Genomic DNA, 27,430 nt, shown 5'->3' with positions numbered 1-27,430 from the left:
ACAATGCACAACCTACAGGAACAGGAACAGGTCAAATCCACCTGTCCCTGCTGTGTAAGTGTATGAATATTATTATAAAAACATGTGATTAAAAAAAAAAAAAAAAAAAAAAAAAAAAAAAAAAACACAGAAAGAGCAGGAGTGTAATTAGATTATCACTTTGACTGTAAGGTCAAAAACATTCACTAAGGGAAAGTGACACCACAGGACAGAGGTGTATCTTTTAACAAAACCCATTCTAATTTTTAAGACAAGAAGCTGCTGGGGAAATAATGAGTCCATAAAACATCAGTACTTAGTCCTCCTAAAATTTGCAGGCAGAGGTATATATATGGCCTCTTATGTCATTTGTTTATTCTTCCTATCATAGGATTTCCACTTTCTTTATGATTGTGGGAGTGATGCACATAAGCAAAGGACTTTGAGGACCTCCTTAGTTGTTTTGTAGCCTCATCCAAGGCCTAAGAAAAATGGAGGGAATGTTTCCACTCCCCAGCTGCGCAGAGTTCCTATTTTCACTTATGAAAAATTAAGCTTGAGGAAGTAATCAAGATTGCTGGTCAGGTATCTTCCTTTCTTGAATATTAGCACTTAACCATTCATTAATTAGTGGCATTTCCAAAGAGAGTTTGTCTTTAGATCAACTGTAAAATTACATCTGGAGTGAAGGCAGGAGCATGTCTTAAAACAAAATTGATCCATATAATTGCTCTTTTTTATGAGCCTGGCTTACAGATTCCTTTGTATTCAATGTATCTGACAACTTGAACAACAGAAATATTGTTGCATTCTTAGTACCCATTGACATATTGATATGATTATGTGACAAATACGGAGCATTTTTTTTTTCTTTTTTTTTTTTTTTTTTTTTTCCTTTGGCACAAATCCCTTTTCCTTGTACTGAAAGTCTCCTAAAATGCCATTATGTGCTACAGAAAGGTGTAGTCAAGATGAAAGATGCTGAAAGCAGAGTTTAGTATATGCCCTTTCTTGCATTGATAGATCACCTGGAAACCATATTAGCACTACAAGAGAGGAAGGCACCTGTTTACCATATTCTGGATTATGATTTTGGGGTTTAGTAGAGCACTCCAACAAAACTGATGGTGTTAGAGGTATCAGGAGATGCAAAAACAGCAAAACCATAAATGATGGTGCTGAGGAAAGCAGGAGACACAAAGGTGGACCTTGGTGTGAGAGCAAAAAAGAGATACAAAACCTCGTAATGTGGGTCTCCTTCATTGACCTAGCCCTGGGTATTTTTAGTTCTAAAGAGAGACCACAAAGCTTGATCAAGCATAAATGATGATTTTAGAAAGTGAATAGGTAAAAACAACTTGTAGAAGTTGAAAACAGAAAACAGACCACTAGCTGCCGGGTACCAGCTATCAGTAGAGCAGATGGGAGGTATTGCACGGTCCTGAAAAATATCAAGGATGTATTGTAGAAGATCCTGTGAATCTGCTCATTTAGGTTCTAGGTATGCTTCATGATTTCTTTAGCATCGAGATATATATGGTGGTCTCAAGAGAGCTCCAATGCCAGAGCATTATTCGGGTTTGCTGTTTGTAACCTACTACAGAGTTAGTTGATCTTACTCACATGACAATTAGAAAATCTGCATTTATCGCTTGTAGCAATATACAGCTAAACAGTTGCTCTGGGTGTTTTGAGGTGCATCTTCCTGGTCCTTATAATTACTGTTAGGTGTGGCTTTGGGAGGTTGTATACACAGAAGAACAATTCCTGGACACAGGCACAATAGTGACAGCAGTCAACGCCCTTGCTGCCAGGCCTCTCTAGAGTAGGATGGTCCATTTCCATACTGAAATGCTTGTCTCCAGAGCACTTTCTCGTTCCATGTCCCAGCATATTTATGTACCACATCCAGGTTTCATATAAAGATTGCATATGGTTATACATCATACCCTTCCACCCCTTGATTCATCTAGACAAAACCTTGGGCATGTGAGTGGGTAGTGAGTCAGGACACACCCACTGCTGATAAATATTTAATATCCTTATCAATGACATAAACAATGGGGTCTAGTGCACCCTCAGAAAGTTTGCATATGACACCAATTTGAGTGGTGCAGTCAACAGAACAGAAAAAATAGATGCCATTCAAGTGGACCTGGACAAATTTGGACCTGGGCCCATGTGAACCTAATGAAGTTGAAGGTGCTGTACCTGGGCTGGGTCTTTCCCCACCATGAGTACAGACTAGAAGAACTCATTGCGAGTAGCCCTACTGAAAGGGATTTGGTGGTTCTGGTGGATAAACAGCTTGACATGAGCCAGCAGTGCACGCTTGCAGCCCAGACAGCCAACTGCACCCCGGGCTGCATCAAAAGATCAGTGACCAGCAGGTTAACAGAAATGATTGTATCTCTTTACTCTGCCCTTGTGATACCTCCCTTGGAGTACTGCATCCAGGCCTGGGGCCTCCAGCACAAGAAGAATGTGGATCTATTAAAGCCACAGAGGAGGTCCTCAGAGGAGGATCACAAAGATGTTCAGAGGGCTAGAACATCTCTCCTATGAAGAAAGGCTGAGAGAGCTGTGGTTGAACAAGAGAAGGCTATGGGGAAGCCTCATTGCAGTTTTTCAGTACTTAAAATGGGCTTATAAAAAAGATGGAGAGCAACTTTTTGCTTAGGCAGGCAATGGCAGAACAAGAGGGAATGGTTTTAAATTAAAGAGGGGAGATTAGATATTGAAGGGAATTATTCACTCAGGGTGGTAAGGCACTGAATCAGGCATCCCCAGGAAGCTGTGGATGTCCCATACCTGGAGGTGTTTAAGGCCAGGTTGGATGGGGCCTTGGCCAACCTTGGGAGGCATCCCTGCCCATGGCAAGGAGTTGGAACAGGATATCTTTGGTTTCATTCTACCTAAGCTGTTCTATGATTCTATGGTTCTATGATTCCATGACTGCTGGACAGGTTGAATGATTGTATTACAGAGTTTAGATATAGCCTATGTCTAGTGTTGAAAACTGGGCTACCACTGGCTCTATGGTCTTAGTGGCATATCTCTGCCCCTTCTTGCTCAGCTGTATGGGAAAGGTACATAGAATCTTCCTGTACCAATAGCAATTCTGGAAATGAAGAAGAAGGTAACACCTACCTGACTCTCCATGCTGTCAACTCAAAGCATAAACCAGACATGAAAATTATTGTACTGCAAATGGACTTTTTTCATTTCATGAGTCTACATATCATATAAAGTTATTAATATTTTCAGGCTTTCCTCTGAATCTAGAAAAGCTGCAAAAAATGTTTTGAAAATTCAAGCTGAAATTCATTGGCAGCTTCTCAAAACTTGCAGCTGACATTGTGAGAAAACTTTGAACATTACAAAAACTGCAGTAAAACTTGAACTGCTGGTTAGATTAGGTTTTGTATATTTAGAATCTCTTAGAGAAATATGTACTGGTGGTACATATTTGATGAAGTATGATCAGAAATGATTAAAACAGCTATTACTGAGCAGCTTCCTATCAACTAACTTGATTCAGAAACCTTCCTACATTTTTTTTTTTTTTTTTTTCATTCTGGGTCATCTTTTAATAGTTTCATGTGGTATGTATAAATATATGTATATATTCATGGAGCTGTATTCCATTCTTGCAAAACCACTGGCAAAATTCCCATGAAGTTTCAAGGGAACAGGATCAGCCCTTTAATGTTTTAATAGTTTTGTGACTTCTTATTGGCTAAGGGACAAGCTGCAGTAAGCAGACTTTCTGTAAAGTTTAGAGAAAATTATCTGTGCCTTTAATCAGAAAAAATACAAGACTTAGTTGGAGTCCATCAAGCCTAGACATTCTTGTAGACTTCCAGGCTTGTTTGTAAGAAGATTCTTGAAACGGTTACACTTGTAAAAGAAGATCATTTTTGTTGTTGTTGTTGTTTTGTTGTTGTTTTTTTTTTCTTTTTTTCACAGGACTGGGTGATATATTTGATCCATAGCAGAGGGAAATAGCAGCATATTGGGTACAAAATTATTAGAATGGGCATGATGACACTTTTTGGTCTCTGGTCCACCATGGGGCTCTGGTCCAGAATATCTGCTGGACCTGCCAGCTCTGTCATGATATTATTTCTAGTTAAACAGGTAAGCTAATTCAATAATTAATAATTAGCAGTATAAAGCTATCACACAGCATTTTAACCTTCACTGCATGTTTGTTTCAAAAATAGTTCTGATATAACAATTAATGTTAAAATGAGTTATGAGAAATGTTGACTGAGAAGCTGTAGAATTTTGTATCGTAACTCATTCTGAATAGGTAGTTTATTACAAATTTCTGCTATTAACATTGATTCATACAGTGAATAAGTTGTGTTTACTTGTGTTTATACAATTTCTTTTCATAACAATATTGATCATTATTATTTTTATTTTACAGCTTGCCTCAGAGATCAATTTCATTCTGAAATATGTTTATTTTCTACTATTTTTTGCACTTGTATTCTAAAGTCACCTTAGGTTTGTTTACAGAGCTACAGCTTAGCCTTTTAGACATATATGAAGAGTGAGTGTTACATCTCCAATGCAAGTCGAGGTTATTGGTGTTGTTCTGCACCTCAGCTTCTTAAGAAGGCTAGCAAAAACTATATACAATATTTACTTTTATTTCTTGTGGAGCTTTAGCAAACTGTTCACTTCTATTTCTTATAAATCTATAAAAACTTAAAAGCATGTTTCTTCATCTATATTGTCTTAAAATTTTAAGAACTTTCAGTATTTAATGATAATATCTCTGTGTAATTCACTTAAATGAATTTTTCTTTTTCTTTTTCTTTTTCTTTTTCTTTTTCTTTTTCTTTTTCTTTTTCTTTTTCTTTTTCTTTTTCTTTTTCTTTTTCTTTTGCTTTTGCTTTCTCTTTTTCCTTTTCTTTTTCTTTTGCTTTTTCTTTTGCTTTCTCTTTTTCTCATTTTCATGTTCATTAATGTGTACCATTAGTTCAGTAACTTTAAAACAAAAAATCTTAAGATGTTGCAGTAAGTTCCAATTTGTCTAAAAAAAAAAAAAAATCTATATAAATTTAGGGTAAATTTATATGAAATAACTATACAAGAAAATGAACACAATATATAGGTTTATGTTAAACCGAAAGTAGTAAGTTATTTCTATCCACTTGTCCTACACTTAATTCCACAGGAAATGTATTTGCATGTGTATGTGCTGTAAAGACTCTAATTTTGCTCCTTTTCCTTTTTTATCCTGAAAAAAAAAAATTACCAGGAGACACATATTCTGATATTTTATTATTATTATTATTTTTTTATTAGAAAATATTCTTATTGCTTTGGGATAATTGAATCTAGAACTTCTTTCATATAAATGAGAATAGAACTGAAGCATCTCTCAGTTTTTTGAGAAGCTTTGAATCCATAGTCTTGACCTAAGTGCTGGTGCCATCAATATTAACAAGAAAATCTCCCAATGAGTTTTGTGAAGTCAAAGTTTTACAAGACTATAAATCACCGTGAGTTACTTTATTGTAGTGTTTCCTGTAACTTGTTTACAACAGATCATGTAAAGAAATGTGTATTTTTTTATATTTAACAATAAAGAAAAAACAATAGTCATATACCACTATATCCACATGTTCTAGCAAACACCTCTAGAGATATGAAATCAGAGTAAATCAGGATGATGGATGAAAGAATGAATAATCCTTTGAACTCTTACATTATTTCTAATTCATTCCAAAATTTTATTATTTTTTTTCTAACCATAATAGCATTGTCCAAATAAACAAACAGAACCATTTCATTTTATTGTTGGCTTAGTATAAGAAATTTAAAAGGTGAAATCCTGATTAAAATGTAGTCAGTTATTTAAAAAAAAAAAAAAAAAAAAAAAAAAAACAGATTTAAATCAGTCCGTTTGCAACTTTGGACGTTTATTATTTTAATCCACCTTTTAAACAAGAGCTTCATGCAATGTTCTCTGCTTATTTTTAAGCAGCTGTGTCAACTTTGTGCACCTTGTGTGCTCTGAGTGAACTAAATGAACTTAAAGACCCTTCCAGGAAAGTCTGATAAAATTTCAGTGCCAGTGAACTTTGGTGCAAGCGTTTAGGACTAATGTGGTTTATATATTACCAGCAAATTGTCAGACATTCTGAAATGAAGAAATGTCCAGTTTAGGTCAAAAGGTCACAGACTTTCTGAGCTTCTGTCTTGGACTTTGGTATTCAATTTCTTCTGAGCTTAAAGTTCTGTTTAAATGCTAGAGTGCGTTAATGTCAACTGAAATGTAAAACTGAGACAAAAAGCCATGTTTAGCTGCATGTTGTCAGAAAGTGAGATCACTTTAAATTTACCTAAAAGCTTGAGAGCATGCATTTAAGTTTTGGTAGCAGAGTAGCACAAAATTTAAATCACAATCAAACCTCATTGGGATCTCTAATCACAGACCCATTTCAGATGCAGAGTGATGTGTCATCTCTTTTTAGAACACACCCAGAGAACTAGGCCTTCACACATGGTGAAAGCAGGAAAAGTCCCTATGATCACAGCAGTTATTGCTGTACTCCTCACATTGACTCAGGCTGTAGATCTTCCTCTTTCTGAGAGAACCTGCACTCCTTTCTGAAGAATATTAATGACACAAATATAAGATACAAAATCTGTATCCTTGTCCTGTCTCTTTGATATTTTTGTTGAATCCTTTTCGCTTAGCTAAACAGATACAGGACATCAAGGTGTCTTACCTCCTTAATTTCCCTTAATTTATTTACTTTTATCAGAGAGTCTTATGGCAGAAAACCAATCATCTCACAGACATTTACATCAATAGTGACCGGGTATTGAATATCTGACTCTGCTTATTGTTTTGCAGAGAATGACAATTGCATTAGGAAAGGAAATGAATCTGCACTTATACTTAATCAGTTCCTCCATCTTATTAACTGAGTTTCTTCATGCCAGCTTCTCAACTCTTTCTCTAGTAATGGAACCAAACAAGCAGCCAGGTCGCCATTATATGGCTTTTTCTGTTTCCTTAGCTGTTTAATGCATTTGTTTATTAGAAACAGAAGTGCTATCTCTTAAATCAAGCAGTCTTTTCCACAAGTGCGTCATCTTCTATTTGCCTCTTTGAATGAGGTTCACTGACCCAGGAGTGTACAAAGAATCTCCCCATGCTTTCAGCATTTTGAGACCCACATGAGGGAAATGTCAAGATATTTATTTTGGAAACATGCATTCCTTTCTCATAGCTGATGTAAATATTCTCTCCTTATCTTACAAACCCATCAACTGAAGAATAATTATAGTCTTTCTACTCCCTGGAATTTAAAGCACAGTGTCTGGAAATTAGCTGAGCTTCTCAAAGCAGAGCAGAGAGCAGGCAACATCTTACATAGCAAAAATATGCATAGGGTGTGGTCTCATATAACAAGTAGCTAATATTCACCAATGTTCTTGTTTGAAAGTAAATAAATACAATATTATTTATTTTCCAACAAACTTAGCTTCAAAGAATAAGGTACAGGTGCCAGTCCTTGGTACATCACCTAGCTCAGACAAGCCCAATACAAAAGCACAGATGTGAAAGGCAGTTTCCAAAAAGGGGGTAGTCCAGACAAAAGGAAATGGATTTTCCCTGGTGAGCTAAGAAATATTGTTTGGTGTAAGGATAATTGCTTTTTTGAAAATTTGTACTTAACCCACTATCCAAATTTTGAGACCACTTCTCAAGTATTGTGTTCAGATTTGGGCCACATGCTCCAAGGAACCCACTGAGTTGCTGGAATGTGTTCTGAGAAGAGCAACAAAGCTGGTGAAGGGACTGGAAAACAAGACATATGAGGAGTAGCTGAGGGAACTGGGGTTGGTTAGTCTTGAGAAGAGGAGGCTGAGAGGAGACCTCATCTCTCTCTACAACTGCTTGAAAGGAGGCTGGAGCAAGGTAGAGGCTGGTTTCTTTTCTCAACGGACAAGTGGCAGAATGCAAGACAACCACCTCAAGTTGCCCCAGGAAAATCTTAGATTAGATGTCAGGTGGAACAGGCTGCCTAAGGAAGTGGTACAGTTGCCATCCTTGGAGATATTTAAGAGATATATGGATGTGACACTCAGGGATATGGTTTAATGGTAGTGTTGGTTGGTGGGTGGACCTGATGATCTACTGGGTCTTCTACAATCTAAATGATTCTACAATTTTGTTATTTAATGTGGTTCTGCAGCTTCTATGCTGTCCATATAAATGAAACTATGTTCTCTCATGCAGCCCACCAGGATTTGTACATCAAAGTGCTCATTTAGGGAAAGGAACAGCCAAGAGGACCAGATGGGGTCTTGACATTGCAGAAGGGTTGATTTTCCAGGCACTAAGAGGGGAAAGTGCAGAATTCACTGTCACCAAACTGAATAAATCCAAAGTTGAGCCTATACTACACTACAATAGTAAAAGAGAAATTGGTTTTGAAGTGCTCCTCTTTCTATTCTCTTTAAGCAAACCACATAAAAGTAGTTATTCCAGATTATATTCTCCAGAAATCTAACTTTTCAGAGGAGACAGTAAAACTGTACCATCTCTAGGCAAAGAGGATAAGATAACTAAGATGAATGATTGAGTGTTTTTCAAAATGCTTAGGAAAATAAAAGTGTCTATAGCACAGTTGCAGGTGTTGGAGGAAGAAGTGTCTGTTGAAGTGCTCAGGTGGAGCACAAAATGCATTGCAGAATAGATAACAGCAGCTAAATATTATTGTTTGTTTATTATACTTTCAAATTATTACTGAAGTACTGAAGTAAGGTTGATTATCTTTAAAAAAGCTGTAACAATAAACAGCCCTCAAAACTGTTATAAATCAGATTCATAAATTAGTCTAGCAAAAACAGAAACATAAATAAGAAACCTACATGAGAACGGTTAGCTGACTTTGGCATAAAGTGATTGTAAAAGGCTTGGAAAAACTGAAGAAGTTTTGAAGATCAGCACACATTTTCTACAGTGGAGGAATTGTCTTTTTTTCTTTTTTTGGTGGTGGTGGTTTCTATGGTAACAGAGTACCATGGCAATACATTTCTTGCTCAGGCAAAGAAAACAACTAATGAAATTTCAGTAAGAGTCTCCTAGAGAAGGAAGGCCTTTTTCTCCCTGCTTACCTAACTTGTCTCCATTCTCCTACCCTCTCCTCTCCTCTGTTCATAAATTTGTTACAATGGAAGGAAACTACCTCAGTAAAACACCACAAGGCTCTGATTTTCCTCATGCAAGGTGTTCTTACTCACAGGCCAAAGCATCTCTGCTGGAAAAAACAACTACTGGATGGAACAAATATAAACAAGAATGCTTGAAAATGCTACAGGAATCAACTGTAGATGCTGGTAAGGAAACAAGCAGAACAATCAAAAAATGTGTTAAGTAACATTGCTGAATATGCAAAATTCAAATTATTTTACTTGCTTTGCACAACCGTGTGCCTCTAAATGTAAATTCTAAATGTAAACAGTCAGCCGTAACTAGACCTACAGACATGCAGTCATGAAGTTAATGGCTGTTTTTGTCCTGAAATATATTACGTTTTTATATATAAAACCAGATCATATACTGAAAAGAACTACTGAACAGCTGGTCCTGAGCTACCATTATGATATGTCACAGAATACACAGTCAAGAAATGGCTGCTACCCATTACTTGGATGAAACACATCATTTAGTTGAAGGAAACCTATGTTCACTCCCCTTTTCAGCCTGAAGGAAAGTCAAAACAATATTCCTGGAAACTGTAATAGCCATAAGACAACAGGTCATCAAGGGAAAATGAGATGACTCCCATTTCTCATTTAGAAACTAAGCCATAGCAGACAAAAACACAAAACAAATGAGGTAAAGCATAGTCTGTTTTTTGCCTAGTCAAGGCACCTGGGGCCTGCTCTCTTCTCACAGGACTGCTTATGCTTTTTGCAGTAATGTAATTAGGTTAATAAACTAAGGCACAGTAAACAGGTTGCCCCATGATCACCTGGCACCTGTAACCTTTAGCTTGCAGTTCCTTATATATTCTCCCAACTCTGTAACTCGGATTCTTAGCTCAAGAGCAGAATAGGTTCAGAGGACAGTGTCTTCTCCTGAAAAGTGGCAGAGGGAGGACCTGAGTCCATGTCTCCTACCTCTGTGTGTGAGCTCTTTATTTATTTTTTTTAATTATTTTTTATATTTTTTTTATTATTATTTATGCTCTTTAGCAAAAGGGGAGCTCATAATCTGCAATTATTTTACACTAAAAGTATAAGTTCTGCTCAGCTAGGTGTCTGTCTTCAGGAGAGGATGACACAGGCTCTGTCTGAGTAGTGAGTAGTTGGAGAAGTTCCAACTCCTCTCCTCTCCTCTCCTCTCCTCTCCTCTCCTCTCCTCTCCTCTCCTCTCCTCTCCTCTCCTCTCCTCTCCTCTCCTCTCCTCTCCTCTCCTCTCCTCTCCTCTCCTCTCCTCTCCTCTCCTCTCCTCTCCTCTCCTCTCCTCTCCTCTCCTCTCCTATTTTGTGTCCCTCACGAGATATTGGTGAAATGAATGACAAAAATGCAGCTATAGATGTTAACAACTATGCAAGGCAAATAAAGTCACAAGTTCAGCCTCAAAAAATATTATGGAACTATTAAGAATGCAAATATTGCCCTTGTATTTTAGCAGAAGCAGGCCATAAAGTTTCTGGTGAGATAGCCCACAGCTGTATTTGTTGTTCTCTATATTCTTCTTCCCACCCAAGATTCTCAAAGTATTGCTGAGTGTTATGGAAAATGAACCAGGATATATTCTTCTACCATGGATGGGCAGCAAGCTTTAATGTTGAGAGAAGAGAATTTCAACTTACCCTGGAAAAAAAGACAAAAGGACAGAAAATAACCAAGAAACTAGTGCAGTCATTAATGCATTTTATTTTATCTTACTCTAACATGACTGAACTATTTCACTTCTGCATTTTAAAGTGGTGTATCTTAACCTTAAGTCCTGTGAGTGACATGACATCTTAAAAATGACTGAGTTTTTCTGAGAGATTGTAAGCTCTCTATACTCTAGTTCCCCAGGTTCACTATCAGAGAAGTTTATAGTTTTCTGTGCTGAAAATTGGTGTCAGAGCAGTCATGAAAAGTAGAATATTTTCCATTTATCAGCTAAAACTATGTGGCATGTACAAACACAGTGGCATGTACAAACACAATTCACATACCTGGAATCTGTTACATTTGGACAACAGAGGCCCCAGGCTGATTTTGAATAACACCCTTAGTTCATAATGAAGCGTGTAATACCTACTGCTGTTTTGTACATCCAGGGAAGGACAGCAGCTATTTCTGCACTGTGCACCAAACACTGCACTGTGAATGCACAAAGTTTATGTTAAATCTAAATAATTTCTGTCTAGAACACAGGTCTCTATATGATGGGATTGGTATCCACTCCACACAGAATGAGCCTGTGTGATTGCAGGTTGTGAGAAACACTCTGTAGCCAATAACTTAGGCTCAGGTGAGGATCTCAGTGAAGTAGTAATTTATTCACGATTGCAATGGCGGGCGCCCCACAAGCAGGAGAGAGCGCATCTACTAGTTCCAAAACACAGTTTATATACCTTTTGATGGCAGGACCCTCCCTTGTTTCCCCACTGAGTGAATAATCCAGATTCACAATCTATCTGATGCTTCACAAACAATGCATGGCCTTCAGTCGCCGGCCTGTTAAATTTCAAATTTCTTTTGACATTTTTACTGCTTGAAGTGGTAATGTTTCTTCACTTATCTGACTTGACTTGACACCGTGATTTTCACCTAATTGTCCTAAGGAGTCTGATTGTCTGCATTTTACAAGGTCGCCTGCTAAACTTTCTTATCACTGTAAGCATATCTCAGTACCACATTCCCTCCTTCTAAACAATGTAACTCTGCAAAAACAACATTTCTATTCCCACAATTCCCCCCTTTTCTTTTTTTTTATAAACTGTTGATTTTTGCAAAAACTCTTTTTATTTTTATTTATTTATTTATTTATTTATTTTAAGTGTAATTTGGTAAATATTTTTCTCTTCTTCACTTTCTTTGCTCTCCATTTCCTCTAATATCATTTTATCTGAGTAGGGTGGTGGATCTATGGTCATTTGTTTCAATAATGCGGTTTCCATTAACCACTGGACAAGTCCCCTTACACAGGGAATAATGCAACAGCCAATAGCCGTCAAAACTCCTGCTACTACAATCAAGGATGTAAATATGGACATTACCATTCCTTTCCATTTACCAAACCAAGATTTCAACCATCCTGTAATGGAAGTGTCTGCTCCCGAATTTTCTGCCAATTCATTGGCAAGGGTGGTAAACCCTTGCAATGCTCTTGTTACTGTGCCATCCGGGGCAGTATTGTTAGGGATAAAAGTACAACAATGGTTGCCCAGCATCACGCATACACCACCCTTCTCCATGAACATCATATCTATTGCTATCCTGTTTTCCCAAGCCATTTTGCTGATGGCATCTAGTTGTTCAGCGATTCCTCTCATCGCATCCTTGGTATAATTGATGAATCTCTGCTGATTATAATAGAAATAATTAATCTAATCCACATTTTTATTGATTGTTACCCACCAGAACAGTAACTCAAACCCTGCAGCAATTTAATTTCTGGCTTTATGTTCATCCGGAACTCCTCTAGGTACCCCAATAGAATCTATGTATACTCTATCATCAAATGATATTCCTAAGCCTCTTTTACTTCTTCTGGGTATTTGTGATGTTTCTCTTTCAAATGCCAGGATGAAGGGTATAGCTAATTGAACAAGTGCACAAGTGCCTTCCCAATTAGATGGTAGGGTGGACCGTAAGATCTTCCCTCCACCGTACCACCAGAGATCTGCCCTGGGGATCTCTAGTCTTGAGCAGTTTCCCATCAAGTCCTTGGTAGCACAAGGCAAATTCTCCCAGATGCCAGGTAGCACTCACACCCTGCCGTGAGAGGCAAGCTGTATGGTTACCTATAGCTGTAGAGAATGCAGGGGGAACAGTGATATTGCTATCATGCAAGGAACAGCAAAGAGAGACTTACAGGCCTCATTTCCCCAGGCAGTCTTTTCTTGGTACAATGCAATCATACATCGCATCCCTTGGGAGTCTTCGGTTCACCCCCATGGGAAGGGCACTATCTGGGCAATGGGTCATCCCGAGGCACAAGCATAGCAGTAGCTACGGTTGAGACTCTGGACAGTATATTTGACCCATTCTATCCAGGCATTCATATCCCCATACCCTGTTCGAATCTCAAATGTTTGAACTGCCACATTTCAGAGGGCCTCCTGTTTTCTCTCCTGTTTTCTCCTTGAGTTTCTCCCTTTCTCTGATGGCAATAGAGGATCATTTCCATACAGCTATTCTCAATCTGGCTGTTGGGTCTCTCCCAGTTATTTGTTCTGTCTGCTCAATTGTCGTTGGGCATTTAAATCTCCACAAGCTAACACCTCACAAACATCAAACGTGGCAGATTGTGGTACACAACCCTCTGTCACAGTCACCCATATTTTGATGGGGTATCCCGTTTTTGCTATTATTTGGTCATGCCTTTTCCAAGTTGCCAATTGACCGAGGCCTTCTCTGAGGCCTAGAATCACTAAAAACAAAATTAGTAATCAATTTTTCCCTGTCATTATTTTTAAACCTTAGGTTTCCAAATAATTATCAATACAAAGAATAAGATGTACACTACTACTATAACAACCCCCCCTTGGGAGCACTGCAATTTGCTATAGGTCTGTCCTTTCTCTCAATCACAAGTCACACTCGTTAGTTACCTGTGAAAATAAAAGGTTAGTTTACAATTGTAAGCTCTTATCCTGCTCAGAGTCCACTATGAGATTTTTCTCTTCAATTTCAACTTCCAACAAGTCTTTTGTAGGAACAGCTTCCCAGGTACTAGCATCGACGGATGCCTTCACTCGAGTATAGTGAGTCCAACCTTTTTCCGCAGTTCTTACGGCTGTTTCAGTGGTCAGTAATTGTCCTTCCCATTCAGGCTGGAGTTGACTCTTGCCAGGTCCGAATCAGGACCCGGTTTCCTGGGTGATGGTGGTGAATGGGAAATTCCAAAGGTGGGGTTTGAGCCAACAACCCACAGGTCCTGAGAGATGACAAAGAAGAGGACAACCCCAGAATACAGTTCTTAAGAAAACTCTCTTATTTTGAATTGTGGTATCTCATCCCTTTTGCCCAGATAGGGCAATCTGAACAGCATCTCATATGGTGAAATTCCTATATCCTTTCTTGGTGCTGTTTAAACCTGTAGGAGTAAGCATTTTACCCAAGGAAGTTGGGTTTCTAACACTAGTTTAGTTAATTGCTTCTTTAATGTCTGATTCATTCGCTCCACCTTCCCAGAAGAGGAGGGGTGCCAGGGGCTGTGAAAATCCCACTCAATCTCTAAGGCCTGCTTTAACCCTTTCAGTAAAGCTTACACCCATCTAGTCATGTGGTCAATTAGGACAAACAAGTAACTCAGTAAAGTTTACCTGTATACTTTGGAAATGTCAAACCCCTGGCTCCCGTCCCCCTCTAGATGGGTTACAGAAGACCTTTTTATTTACCTTTTGACATATGGTACATCCTCTACATATGTGCTTCCCTAAAGTGTATATTCCTACACAGACATACTTTCTTAGCACAACATCACACATTGCTTGCACCTCCCAATGACTCTTCTGATGTAAAACAGTTAATATTTGCCTCATTATCACTTTATTCAGCATTTCTCTCCCATCAAGGAGTATTGATTTTCCTTCAGACTTCATGGCTCCTGATTCCTTAAAAAAATCTTTCTTTTAAAACTTTTTAGTTCTTTCTTAATTTTCAACAATTCCCTGAATCCTCTCTGCATTTATTCTTTGTTTTCCTTCAGACATTAGATGCCTTAAATACCTGACTTCTCTTTCTCCATATTGTAATTTATTTTTCAATACTCCCAAGCCCTGCTTTCCCAGAAAGTTGAATAGCTTGTTAGTAGCTTTCTTCACAACTCTTTTCTCCTGTCCTGACAATAGAAAACGATCCACATATTTGTTAACATTAATACCTCCTTGGGAGGTTGTAATTGCTCCAAAATCTTTTTTTTTTTTTTTTTTTTTTTTTTTTTAGAACTTACCCAAACGGATAGGTGGCCCTATAAACCCCTGAGGTAAAATTGTCCACCTGTATTGTTGCTTCCGCCCCCATTTCAGGGTCTTTCCAGTCAGAGGTGAATATATGTTTGCTCTCAGGGCCAGAGAGCACTCCATTAATAACGCTGTTATTCCAGTCTAACAATTTCCTATTTGAATGCCCAATTTAATCATCAAATCCCTTCCCAACAAGTTAGTCCCTGCCTTGGGTACATACAATAATTACCCAGTGATCATTTTATCCCCTAGTCTCAGCTTGGTATCCCCCCAAAGTGGCACTGTTATCCCAGCCCCTTCTGCCCCCATCACTTTTTAGGGTTTCATTAGTTAATTTAATCCCTGATACTTTACAAGCCAGTAATGACCTAGCTGCCCCAGTGTATTGGGTTTGATGGCAAGGTTCGGGGGGTGTGAGGGGTGTGGGGGTGGGAAACTGCAGTGGCAGCCCCCGTGAGAAAAACCCAGAAGCCTCCCCGTGGCAGATAAGGGACAATTTCATCTGGCCCCAAAGAGGCCCACTGCTGCCCAGAGCCAAGTCATGAGCAATACAGTCCGTGCCTCTGTGAGAGCACATCCACGAAAACAAACAAACAAAGAAACAAACAAATACCTGCTGCTCAACAGCAGTTGGGAGAGTGAGAAACCCCCCCGCAGACACCAAAGTCAGTGCAGAAGGAGGCGGAGGAGGCGCTCCAGGCACTGGAGCCGAAGCCCCCCTGCGGCCGCTGGAGAGGCCCCTGGTGGAGCAGGCTGTTCCCCCCTCCCCGATGCTTGGGAAACTGAATAAACACCACAGCAAATATGCAAATATACCAAAACTTCTAGACTGTTACTTAGATAATGCCTACATCCTCTTTCCCTGCTCATGCAACTTCAAACAGCTCTGTTAAATACTACATGCCACACCTTTAACACCTTCAGCAACCCTTTTAACACTTCCTTCATCTTTCTCCAGCCTGTACTTTTCTAATACCAGCACCAAAGGCTCAGTCAGGGTCCAACTTAATTCCATACCTTTTCTCTCCAAGATACTGAAACAACATATCAATATAGTATATTTCATCCCATTTTCCTTCTTTCCTCCTTCTTCCACTCCAGATATTCCTATTCGAAGTTGCCAGCCTGGCCACACTTAAAACATCTTATGAAAGCCTGTCCCTGCTAGGATTTGGGCCACAACACAGGCAGCCTTCTTTGCCTGCCATTCCTTCATCTCTCTTCCTCTCCTTTCCATCCTGGCCCTGACTCCCCCTGAAGATTTTCTTCATCTTTCTCCAACCCTCTGCCTCACTACCCGCTGCACTGTCAATACCATTAGTTTCGATCTCTTTTTTTTTTTTCTCCTTCTTATCTCCCCTCCAGACACACACCTCCAGGGCCTCCCGCAGGAGGGTCCCCCAGTGACTGTTCACTACATCCCCCCACCTTCTGAAGCATTTTCTGCGTATTTTGCCAGGCTTTAATCACACAATGAACTTTCAAGAGCCCTTGGGATACCAGGTCCTTGGGACTCATCCCCGAGTACTTTCTCATTCTGACCCCAAGTCTCTCATATGATTTCTGTGTTGCACACTATTATTATTTCAGCCAGGATTGGCAAGTGGGTATTTCTGCCCTGCCGGTATTACCCCTGGTCCTGGAGGATGAGCTCTTTCCCATTCTTGTATAGCAGCTCTCCTCCTGATCATTCCCATTTCTTTCCCTATAAACAACATACTTATAGACATAATTCCCTCCCCCAAGAGTATAAATAAGGTCGTAGGAACTGGTCTAATTGTTCAGGTAGGCTGTTGGGGTCCTTGAATAAAGACTTCCTCTCCTTCTTAAAAGTCCTAACCTCTCTGCTGGTAAGGAGGGGGGAGAGGGGGTAGTTCACCTAAGAGGATACACAGTTAGTGTTAGTACTGTTAGTATCAGGGAAGGCAAAATTCTCAATATATCTTCTACCTTGTTCTAATTCTTGCCGGAGCCTAGAGTACGATCCTTCTTTAGGGACAGTGTTAATTACAGTCCCTGTCTCCCTTCCTGGAGTGACTGCTGCTGCCACCAGTTCAATATTAAGATTATAGGGAGCATAACTTGGCTCCTTCTCTGAAAAAGGAATCTTATTGTTTACACATAAATTTAAAGCCTGAATTTTCATCAGACCCGTATTTTGGCCAAAATACTGCTGTTTCCTTAATTGGTTCTTTTGTCCAGACTGATACACAATATTTAACCCTTTTTTTTTTTTTTTAATTATTTTTCTTTTACAATCCCTCTAATTTTGGGATTATGTTTCCAATTTCTTATCATTCTTCAGGAAGAACTATTAGTAGGCACTCCCCCAGGGATATCTCCCTGTCCCCTGGAACTCATATTTTCCCATTTTTCCTAACCCTCGCCAGTATGTGCTACAGAAATTTCCCTTCTGCAGTGTACCACACACCAACGTACTGAAAAATGGGGGTGTACCGCAAAGCACTTCCCCATGCAAGCGTTACCGCACACCTATGAGTTTACCAGATTCCCTGGAACTCGCACTTCCCATCTTTCCTAACCCTCGCCAGTATGTGCTACAGAAATTTCCCTTCTGCAGTGTACCACACACCAACGTACTGAAAGATGGGGGTGTACCGCCAAGCACTTCCCCGTGCCAGCGTTACCGCACACCTGAGTTTACCAGATTCCCTGGTGTACTTTCAAGCACTGCCCCATGCAAGGATTACCGTACACCAGATTCCCCTGGTGTAGTGCCAGCACTTCCCCGTGCAAGGGCTTACCATACACCAGATCACCCGACCCCCAAGGCAATACTTAATATTTCTTACCTTGGTCTGTGCACAGAGTTACCGGATCGATTCTTAAAAACCTGGAGTGCCTACCTTCTTCCTTTCCCCACTACTTCACGGATCCTGCCTCTTTAACCAGTCTCGGGCCCTCTGTCAGCTTTCTGCAGAACCACCACCGTCGATGCACAGGACCGCTGAAATCAGCGGGGCATGCCTTCCTGCTGCTGCGGTGGTGGAGCTCCCCAGTAGGTGACTGGATCCCAGACGAGCCCCCAAATTGTGAGAAACACTCTGTAGCCAATAACTTAGGCTCAGGTGAGGATCTCAGTGAAGTAGTGATTTATTCGCGATTGCAATGGCGGGTGCCCCACAAGCAGAAGAGAGCACATCTACTAGTTCCAAAACACAGTTTATATACCTTTTGATGACAGGACCCTCCCCTGTTTCCCCACTGAGTGGGTAATCCAGGTTCACAATCTATCTGATGCTTCACAAACAATGCATGGCCTTCAGTTGCCGGCCTGTTAAATTTCAGATTTCTTTTGACATTTTTACTGCTTGAAGTGGTAATGTTTCTTCACTTATCTGACTTGACTTGACACCGTGATTTTCACCTAATTGTCCTAAGGAGTCTGATTGTCTGCATTTTACAAGGTCGCCTGCTAAACTTTCTTATCACTGTAAGCATATCTCAGTACCACATTCCCTCCTTCTAAACAATGTAACTCTGCAAAAACAACATTTCTATTCCCACACAGGTTACTCAGTATTCATTGTTTTTCATGATTATCCATTTCCTAATTTTTTTAAAAAATATTTATTTCACAGAATCACAGAATCACAGTGATTCTTGGTATTTTCTTTTCTCCCCAGGAATACATTGCAATGGAACATTTGATCAGTTTGTTTGCTGGCCTTACTCACCCCCGGGAAATGTCTCTGTTCCCTGTCCTTCATATTTGCCATGGTTGGAAAATGGTAACGTGAATGTAATAACTTTTCTTGGAATGTATGTTGGGAATCCAGATATAGGACAGATGGTTCTGGTCTATTTTGTTCCTGGCTCTTGAATCACAAGGCGCAAATTCACAGTAAGGTTCCTGCATAACCACTTTGAGGATGAGTTTATCAAGTGTGACCAAACTTCTCCCTAATGCTGATGCATAAGAACTGAGAATGTATTTTTTCTTCTCTCCCACTTTGTGTGTCAGATTGGTCAGTTTAATGCCTAGAGAGCTAACCTGGCAACAGAATGGGACCATATCACAGCAGAGCAATTTCTCAGGAAGTTGGTCTGTAACTAACACAGACCTTAAGATTCCTCCTGATCTGACCTTATCTGGAATTCCAGGATCCTTTTTTTTTTTTTTTTTTTTCTTTTTTTTAAATTAAAAACAAACAAAAAACACCACCAAAAAAACATCTTGTATAAATTATGTCCTTCAAGAAAACCTTCCTCTCTGTGCAGTGTGCCAGATTGCCAGTAAAAGTGGAAAAGCCATTTTCTGCCTGGGGAACCTGTTTCAACTCCACTACTTGTTAGACCACACAAACTACACTGGGCACGGACAGCAATCCTGCCACAAAGCTCCTGCTGTCAGAGCAATGTGTGCTCTAAAAACAGTTCTCTCAATTCCAGTTATTCTAAATAAAATGAGATATTCTGGTGGTTGCTCCAACACATTTTATATATATTTATTATATTTATAATTAAACACTTGTGAATTCAAGAATGAATGAAAAAGCTCAGGTCTGATTAGAAATCATCTAATGATTTAGGAAGGCATCTGTTGAAGACAATCTTAAAATGAGGTCAAGAGGCTAAGAGAGAAAACATGGAGAAAATGTGGAGACACTGAAAAACAAACATCAGCCAGAATCTCCATACCATTTTTCTGATGTTATGGGCAAATTCTAATTTAGTATAAACTACAATACACTGAAAGCCAAGAAAGTTCCAGCTGCTGATAGGGTCCCAAAGCGCGTAAATAAAACATCAACCACAGGTGCTTTGAAATTCAAAAGAAAGATAATTCCCCAGTTAAGCCACAGTCATCTTCATATAATTTTTGCAGCACAGCATAGGCAGTGTTGACGGAACTTAGGAACATAGTGAGGAAAAAGAATTAAAATGAAACGTGGGCTTATCTTTTGGATGGAGTAACCATGTTTTTTGTAACGATTGAGTATATATTGGGAACTGATTTTTGCAATATTATGTTCCAACTTTCTTCTGTGTAAATATTAAAAATATATTGTCAAAAACAAAGTAGAAGATGTGGGTGTTTTTGGTGTTTTTATTTGATTTTTTTTTTTTTTTTTTTTTTTTTTAGGTACTATTGCTATGGTATGAGGGAGAAATCCTTGAAATGTGCATGAAAAATTATATCTTTATTTTGACCTTTCAGACTAAACCTCTGTTTACTTTCAGGAAGTGCAGGAAATGTATACAGAGTCTGCTTGGATGAAGGAATTTGGCAAACAAAGGAAAACTCCACAGACATTTGGCGTGATAGTTCAGAATGTTCTGAGGAAAATCATTTCAGAAAAAAAGTAAGTATGATGTTTTATATTATGGTTTAATACTTTAATCTTCTTAATCCCTTCTTGAATAACTGATAAAACATTTCTATTGAATACCTGCAAAAGATATTCACATTTTATTTAGATTACCAAGTAGGAAACCTGCTTAGAAGAAGCAGAAGAGGAAAGATTAAGGAGGATTCCTGCTTTAGATGAAACAAATTATTTTCTGTTCAATCCACTGTTCACATGTGCTGAATTCCTCCTAATAAAAGGGAAGGGAAGGGAAGGGAAGGGAAGGGAAGGGAAGGGAAGGGAAGGGAAGGGAAGGGAAGGGAAGGGAAGGGAAGGGAAGGGAAGGGAAGGGAAGGGAAGGGAAGGGAAGGGAAGGGAAGGGAAGGGAAGGGAAGGGAAGGGAAGGGAAGGGAAGGGAAGGGAAGGGAAGGGAAGGGAAGGGAAGGGAAGGGAAGGGAAGGGAAGGGAAGAACCCTGTGACTTTCCTAGCAAGTAGCTTAATCTCAGAGGACCCCTGTTCTGCCAAAGTCAGGCAGCTTCATTCCCCACGGCCTCCTGAGCTTTTTGGTACTTAATGAGATGTTAACTGGTCAACTGAAAAAGTTTGAAAAGCAAACCCTTATTTTCCATTTGCCTGGAATTTCACCTCATAATCTAGCTGGCAGCAGACTGGAGGATTTAACATAACACAAATTCCATCCTGCTTGATACAGCATACAGCCTCAGCACTGCGCTTTGACAGAATGGGAAATTACTATCCCGGGCTGAATATAGAGCATAGTGGAAATACCTTGACAACACTCAGCTCTTAGTAGTGAAGATAAAATTAAAATATTTACTAATCAGCTTTGGGTTTTGAAGCTGGGAATCATCCTTACTACCTCTGTGTTTGCAAAGAAGCCTGGCTGCATGTTCTCTGTGAGAAAACACTTTGCAACTGCATATGCTCGCTTTCAGTTTTCATGTCATGTTTTAAGCAAAAAGGAGTTCAAACAGGAACCCAGGGGTCAATCCTGCTGCCTGCTTGCCCAACCATGCAATGACGTGCAACAAATGCAGCAGAATTTCAGATAACAATAAAGTATACAGTTTACCTCATTTCAGTTTCTTGTAACTTCTTTTGCCATAAAGTTCAGCTTTACTGATGTCAAAATAAAGTCTCCTAGATGAACACTATTACCGTTGAATGCTTTATAATTCACCTTTTGTTACTTTGGTGAGCACTTTAATTTTTTATTAATTTACTGACTATATTATTAATTAAGAATTTATTGATCATATTATTTATTGATTACTTTATTAAGCACTGCTATTTCAGGATCCACATGTTACCAAGATCTTAGTAAGCTATAGTGAGTATATGGATTTCCAACCTCACAGTTTATTCAAGTGCAATAAAATTCCATGAGTACTGAGGGCTTTCCATTGTCTATTGACTGTTCTGGATTGTAACTTGTGGGCAGAAAATTACCACATTAAGTCATCATGTGTGAGGTTTCTCTGAAGGCTTTCCAATCAATCCTAAATGTGGATGTTAAGCATAACATGCCAACATACCAGAGCTAGTATCCACCCACAATGGATTATTCACCCTGATTTCATATACTTTGGTTTTGAAAAAATGTCATAGCCAAGGTGATAACTCACCCTATTTCTTAGGTTCTTGCCTGTTTGAATCTTCTCATAGAGCTGAGTATGGCCATGCACCCACATTGTTCTTCCTGGGCACTTGCACTCCTTCCAAGAGAGTTTCTACCAGCAGGCACAGCTCACTCTGCTATCCAGATAGTACTTATTAGCATAAATTCATCAGAGACAACTAACTGGCAGGAAGAGAGTGTTAAAATCTCTGGCTGAACAAGTAGATAGTTCATATAGGAAACAGAAAAAACACTAAGGAAAAGAGACAAGTTCCAAGAAAATCTTTGTAGGGCAGATGTGGATTATGAAAATAACATATTCTGCATCTCCATGTCCTCTCTGTAGAGAAGCTTTTATTGAACTAGAAAAGCAAAATGAACATATGAGAAGCAAATACACAAAGAAAAAAATATAGCAGGAACAAATATCAAAAGAAGCGCTTCCCTTCTTTCTCTGAGGTCTTGCTCATGGCATAGAATCATAGAATCATAGAATGGTTTGGATTGGAAGGAATCTTAATGATCATCTAATTCTATCCTCCCTGCCCCATGGGCAGGGACACCTTCTACTCGACCAGATTGCTCAAAGCCCCATCCAGCCTGGACCCTAGTTTCCAGGGTCTTAATTTTTTCCCTTTTTAAAAATAGAGGTTATGTTTTCTCTTCTAGTAGTAGGAACTTCACTAGACTGACACGACTTCTCAGATATGATGGTGTGAGATGTAGCAACTACATACGCCAGTTCCCTCAGGACCCATGGATGTATCTCATCAGGTTTCATGGACTTATGCACCTTTAGGTTCCTTAGCTGGTCTCAAGCCTGATCTTCTCTTACAGCGGACAGTTCAGCATTCTTCCAGTCCCTGAATTTGCCTTCTGGGGCCTAGGCTATGTGGCTGGAGCTCTTGTCAGTGAAGACTGAGGCAAAAAAGTCAGTAAGTATCTAAGCCTTCTCCATATCCTGTGTGACTGGGTCCCCTGTTTCCTTCTAGAGAGGGCCCACAATTTCTCTAGCCTTCCTTTTATCGCTGATGTACCTATAGAAGCCTTTCTTCTTGCCCTTGATGTCTCTGGCCAAATTTAATTCTAAAAGGGCTTTGGCTTTCCTAACCTGATCCCTGACTGTCCAGGCAATATCTCTGTATCCCTTCCAGGGCATCTGTCCTTGCTTCCACCCTCTGTAGGCATCCTCTTTCTGCTTGAATTTGGTCAGGAGCTCCTTGTTTCTCCACATAGGCCTCTTGGTGTTTTTCCCCAACTTCCTCTTTGTTGGGATACATCTCTCCTGAGTTTGGAGGAGGTAATCCTTGAATATTAACCAGCTTTCTCGGGCCCCTCTTCCCTCCAGGGCTTTGTTCCATGGTATGATACCAAGCAGATCCCTGAACAGGCCAAAGTCAGCTCTCAAAGTCCAGAGTACCAAGTTTGCTGTGCTCCCTCCTTGATGTCTTCTGAATAAAGAACTCCCCAAATTCATGATCTCTGCAGCTGAGGCTGCCCTTGAGTTTCAAATTCCCCACCAGTCCCTCTTTGCTGGTGAGAATGATGTCCAGCATAACATCTCTCCTCATTGGATCCTCTATCATCTGAAGAAGGAAGTTGTCATCAATGCATTTCAGGAACCTCCTGGATATGCCCTGCTGTGCTGTCCCTCCAACAGATACTGTGGTGTTTGAAGTCCTGCATGAGGAAAAGGACTTGAGGATGCGAGGCTCCTTCTATCTGGCTACAGGGGGCCTCATCTGCTTGGTCTTCTTGATCAAGTGGCACGCAGCACTCTCCCTGATAATGTTCCCTATCCCTACAATCCCTTTAATGCTGTCCCATCAGCTCTGTCAGCTCCTCATCTAACCACAGGCAGAGCTGTACACACTCCAGAAGCTCATTAACATAGAGGGCAATGTCCCTTCCTCACCTCTTCTCTCTGTCCTTCCTAAAGAGCCAGTATCTTTCCATCTTTCCATCCATTCTTGGGATCTGTCCCACCATGTCTCAAAGACATTCAAAGACATGCTAGTAAACAATAATTAAATCATTCTGTTTGTTGTGAAAGAAACGTTCATGGCAGAAGTCAGTCTATTTCAATGACTCAGACACAGCTGACTCTGAAAACTGTGCACACAGGACTGTTATGTAGCTGTGTCCTCAGGCCACACAAATAATAATTGCATTTGATTGCACAGGTGGAGTCAGGTAACTCTGCAACTATTAAACCAGTAGGATCCTTTTGTTGCAAGTAGTCGTGGCAATGACTAGCTGTAATTAAGACTCATGATGGTGTTTGTGCAAGATCTTTCTGGAAATTAGACCTTGAGTTCATTCTAATTTGAAAAGAAACTAAGGCTGTTCTCCATTTGTGTCTTTCCTGGAACGATTTCATGAGGATGTGCAGGGAACAGACACCAGAAACCCTCCCTGGCTATGCTGCAACACAAAGTTGGACTCAAAGTTTTCTAAGCTGTGTTCTTGCCCTGCTTACCTGCCTGCATGTATTGTATAGATACATTATCTTTCTTTTTTGTTCCTAGGAAGAAGAACATCAATTACTTACTACACTACAGCTGTTGTACACTACAGGATATTATTTTTCTCTCATCTCACTTGTATTAGCTCTCCTTATACTTTCTTTGCTCAGGTTAGTACAAATTTGCATGCATTTTTAAATTATAGACCACAGTATGCACAGTCTTGTTTTCATATATTTGAGTTTATTATTTAACTTCTGATACAAATTTATGGGTTTTTGTTTGTTTGTTTGTTTGTTTTTTCTAATAATAAGCCTTACAAAGGTAATTCCTAATTAAAATCCATTAATGGCAGCAATATGACTATAACAGTATTTAGTTGTTGTTGCTATTGTTTTAATTAAATGTATTCCAAAGGACTGATATATTTTCTTCCTACAGAAAACTTCACTGCACAAGAAACTACATCCATATGAATTTATTTGTGTCTTTTATCTTGCGTGCCACAGCAGTTCTTATAAAAGACACTGTAGTTCACAATATTTACTCCAAAAGACCAAATGATGAAGCTGGATGGATATTATACCTCAGTCCTGAGGTAACTTTTTAGTTCATTGCTAATAGTGAATGTGTGCTGTCAGTAGACATAACAGTTATGGTTTCAGAAGTTTGCCATGTGGCATCAACATTTCAGGTATTTGTTAGTTGATATTCAAATGCTAAAACTTTAGTGATAAAGCTTAGGGTAATCTGAAAAAAAAAAACACCTGTTTTGATAAATTATAAAATATTGATTTTATTATAAAGGTTTGTATAGAAAAGAAAAAAAAAAAAGAATAAATATATATATTTAGAGACCTACATAAGCAAAACAATTTTATTACATCTGTAGTTTTAGGAGGAAATCTATACATTTATTTTGCACTTTCATATTATATTTATTTGCTCTAGATAAGCATAGCACAATGCAATGCACACAAATCTTACTTGTGAGCAATGTTATCAAACTATGTACTTGCACTGAAAGTAAGAGGAAAATGTACTTTAAAGGCTTTCTGGAGTAGGAAAATATTCTAATTTTCTTACACTTCTATACATAATGGAATAACAATGTCTTTCATTGCCACCACTGTGGATATATTACACTTTTATGATGTATCTATATAGTTTGCCCATGTTAGCAAGCTAAATTACCTGTAAGATGTTTATCACTTCCTAGCACAGGACTTCTGCTTGGAGACAATTGACTTAATAGCTCATCAGTAAATCTTACATGTATGATATGCAGGTCATGACAAAGAGCACATACCACAGCGTACACTGTCAATATCCTATCTCAATTATCATCTCTTCTCAAACTTTGTGGCCATCCAATATAGAAACCTTCAAACAGTTACACTCCCTTCCAACCTCTCTCAAGTAACACACAGAGTTTCAGAAGTACTACAAGTTTTGTTTCTCCTCATTTCCTCTTAAAAGTACTGAATGCGGCTTGATTAATCTCAGATTAATTCAGTAAGTCCTTTCTGGTTATTGGTACATAAGTTTGGAATATGTTCGGATGAATCATATAATCATACAGTATCTTGAGCTGGAAAGGACCCACAAGGATCATCTAGTCCAACTCCTGGATCCACAAAGGACCACTCAAAAATCAGACCGAATGTCTAAGATTGTTGTCCAAATCCTTCTTGAACTTCAGCAGGTTTGGTGCCATGACCACTTTCCTGGGGAGCCTGTTTCAATGTCTGACCACCCTCTCAATGAAGAACCTTTTCCTAATATCCAACCTGAAACTGCCCTGATACAGCTCCATGCTGTTCCCTTGGGTCTCAGGACCCAAGGTCACCAGAGGGATCACTGGTCACCAGAGAGAAGAGATCAGCACCTCCCCTCTGCTTCCCCTCATAAGGAAGCTGTAGATCACAATGAATTTGAAATTGTAACCAGAAATTAATCAGAGTAAGTATTGAACACAAGAGCCAGTGTAGTGTCATTTTCTCCTGACCTACTTGTGTACTAGCAACACTTTTCTACAGAGTATAATTCATGAAATGAATACTCCTCAATTCTTCCCCTTGCTCTTAGTGTCAACCCCTGACATGAACAGGAGCCGCTCTGCCTTCAGCTCCTTTTTCCTCCAAAGAGCCATACACAGTCTAACTGTATCACAGGTTCTTTACTCTCAGAAAGCCCAGATCTCCCAAAATAACAGCAGCTCAGTATCTTGAAAGATATCTGACTGAAATACATATGTACCAAAACCACATGCTGGTTTTAAAATGGTTGCTAAACTAACATAAATAAAACAGGATTTGTCAGAGTTTTTATACATTACAATGATGACTGGTCTTTCATTCCTACAGATTTTAATAATTTGCAGGACTGTCCAGTTTTTCATGCATTACTTTGCTGGGGCAAATTATTTTTGGCTGTTGGTAGAAGGAACTTATCTCCATACATTATTGATTACTGCTGTACTCTCTGAAAGGCGACTGCTACAGACATATATTGTGATAGGATGGGGTAAGTACCTAACAATTTCAAAGTTCTTGATTCTGTGGCATTTTTTGTAAGTTATTGGTGGATATTTTGTAATGAAGAGAGAAAAAAAATGACTTTTTTGTTGTTTTGAAGTCAGCAATTGTTAATAAAAGTATATTAGAACTGACACACTAGCTGCAGGTTTGACCTGCAGGTACAGAAAATGGGTTAAATGTTTTATAAGATAAAATAGCTTAATAAACAGAATGAGAATAAATTTTTACTATATTTGACCATTTTTTCTGTCATTGCTGAATATTAAAGCACTATCAGCACCTTCACTTTCTTCCTTTGTAATAGAGCACCTACATGGT

The 27,430-nt window shown here is 39.2% G+C and overlaps 1 protein-coding gene across 1 annotated transcript in view; it reads left to right on the top strand.

Moving 5' to 3' along the window:
* Positions 1 to 4,014: 4,014 nt before the first annotated feature.
* The window catches only part of GLP2R (glucagon like peptide 2 receptor), a gene marked incomplete at both ends in the record, with an annotated part of 49,373 nt that continues 25,957 nt past the window's right edge, over positions 4,015 to 27,430 (top strand). The window contains 7 exons of the mRNA XM_082775252.1: positions 4,015 to 4,119; positions 9,261 to 9,354; positions 18,803 to 18,907; positions 20,361 to 20,482; positions 24,636 to 24,742; positions 25,014 to 25,170; positions 26,939 to 27,098. Coding sequence (XP_082631378.1) covers positions 4,015 to 4,119; positions 9,261 to 9,354; positions 18,803 to 18,907; positions 20,361 to 20,482; positions 24,636 to 24,742; positions 25,014 to 25,170; positions 26,939 to 27,098 — 850 coding nt within the window. The remainder of the gene's footprint in view (positions 4,120 to 9,260; positions 9,355 to 18,802; positions 18,908 to 20,360; positions 20,483 to 24,635; positions 24,743 to 25,013; positions 25,171 to 26,938; positions 27,099 to 27,430) is intronic.

Source organism: Aythya marila (assembly GCF_965140915.1).
Source record: "Aythya marila genome assembly, chromosome: 18".
Classification (NCBI taxonomy): domain Eukaryota; kingdom Metazoa; phylum Chordata; class Aves; order Anseriformes; family Anatidae; genus Aythya; species Aythya marila.
Note: the sequence above shows the minus strand (reverse complement) of the source record. Positions and strands in the feature narration are given on the sequence as shown.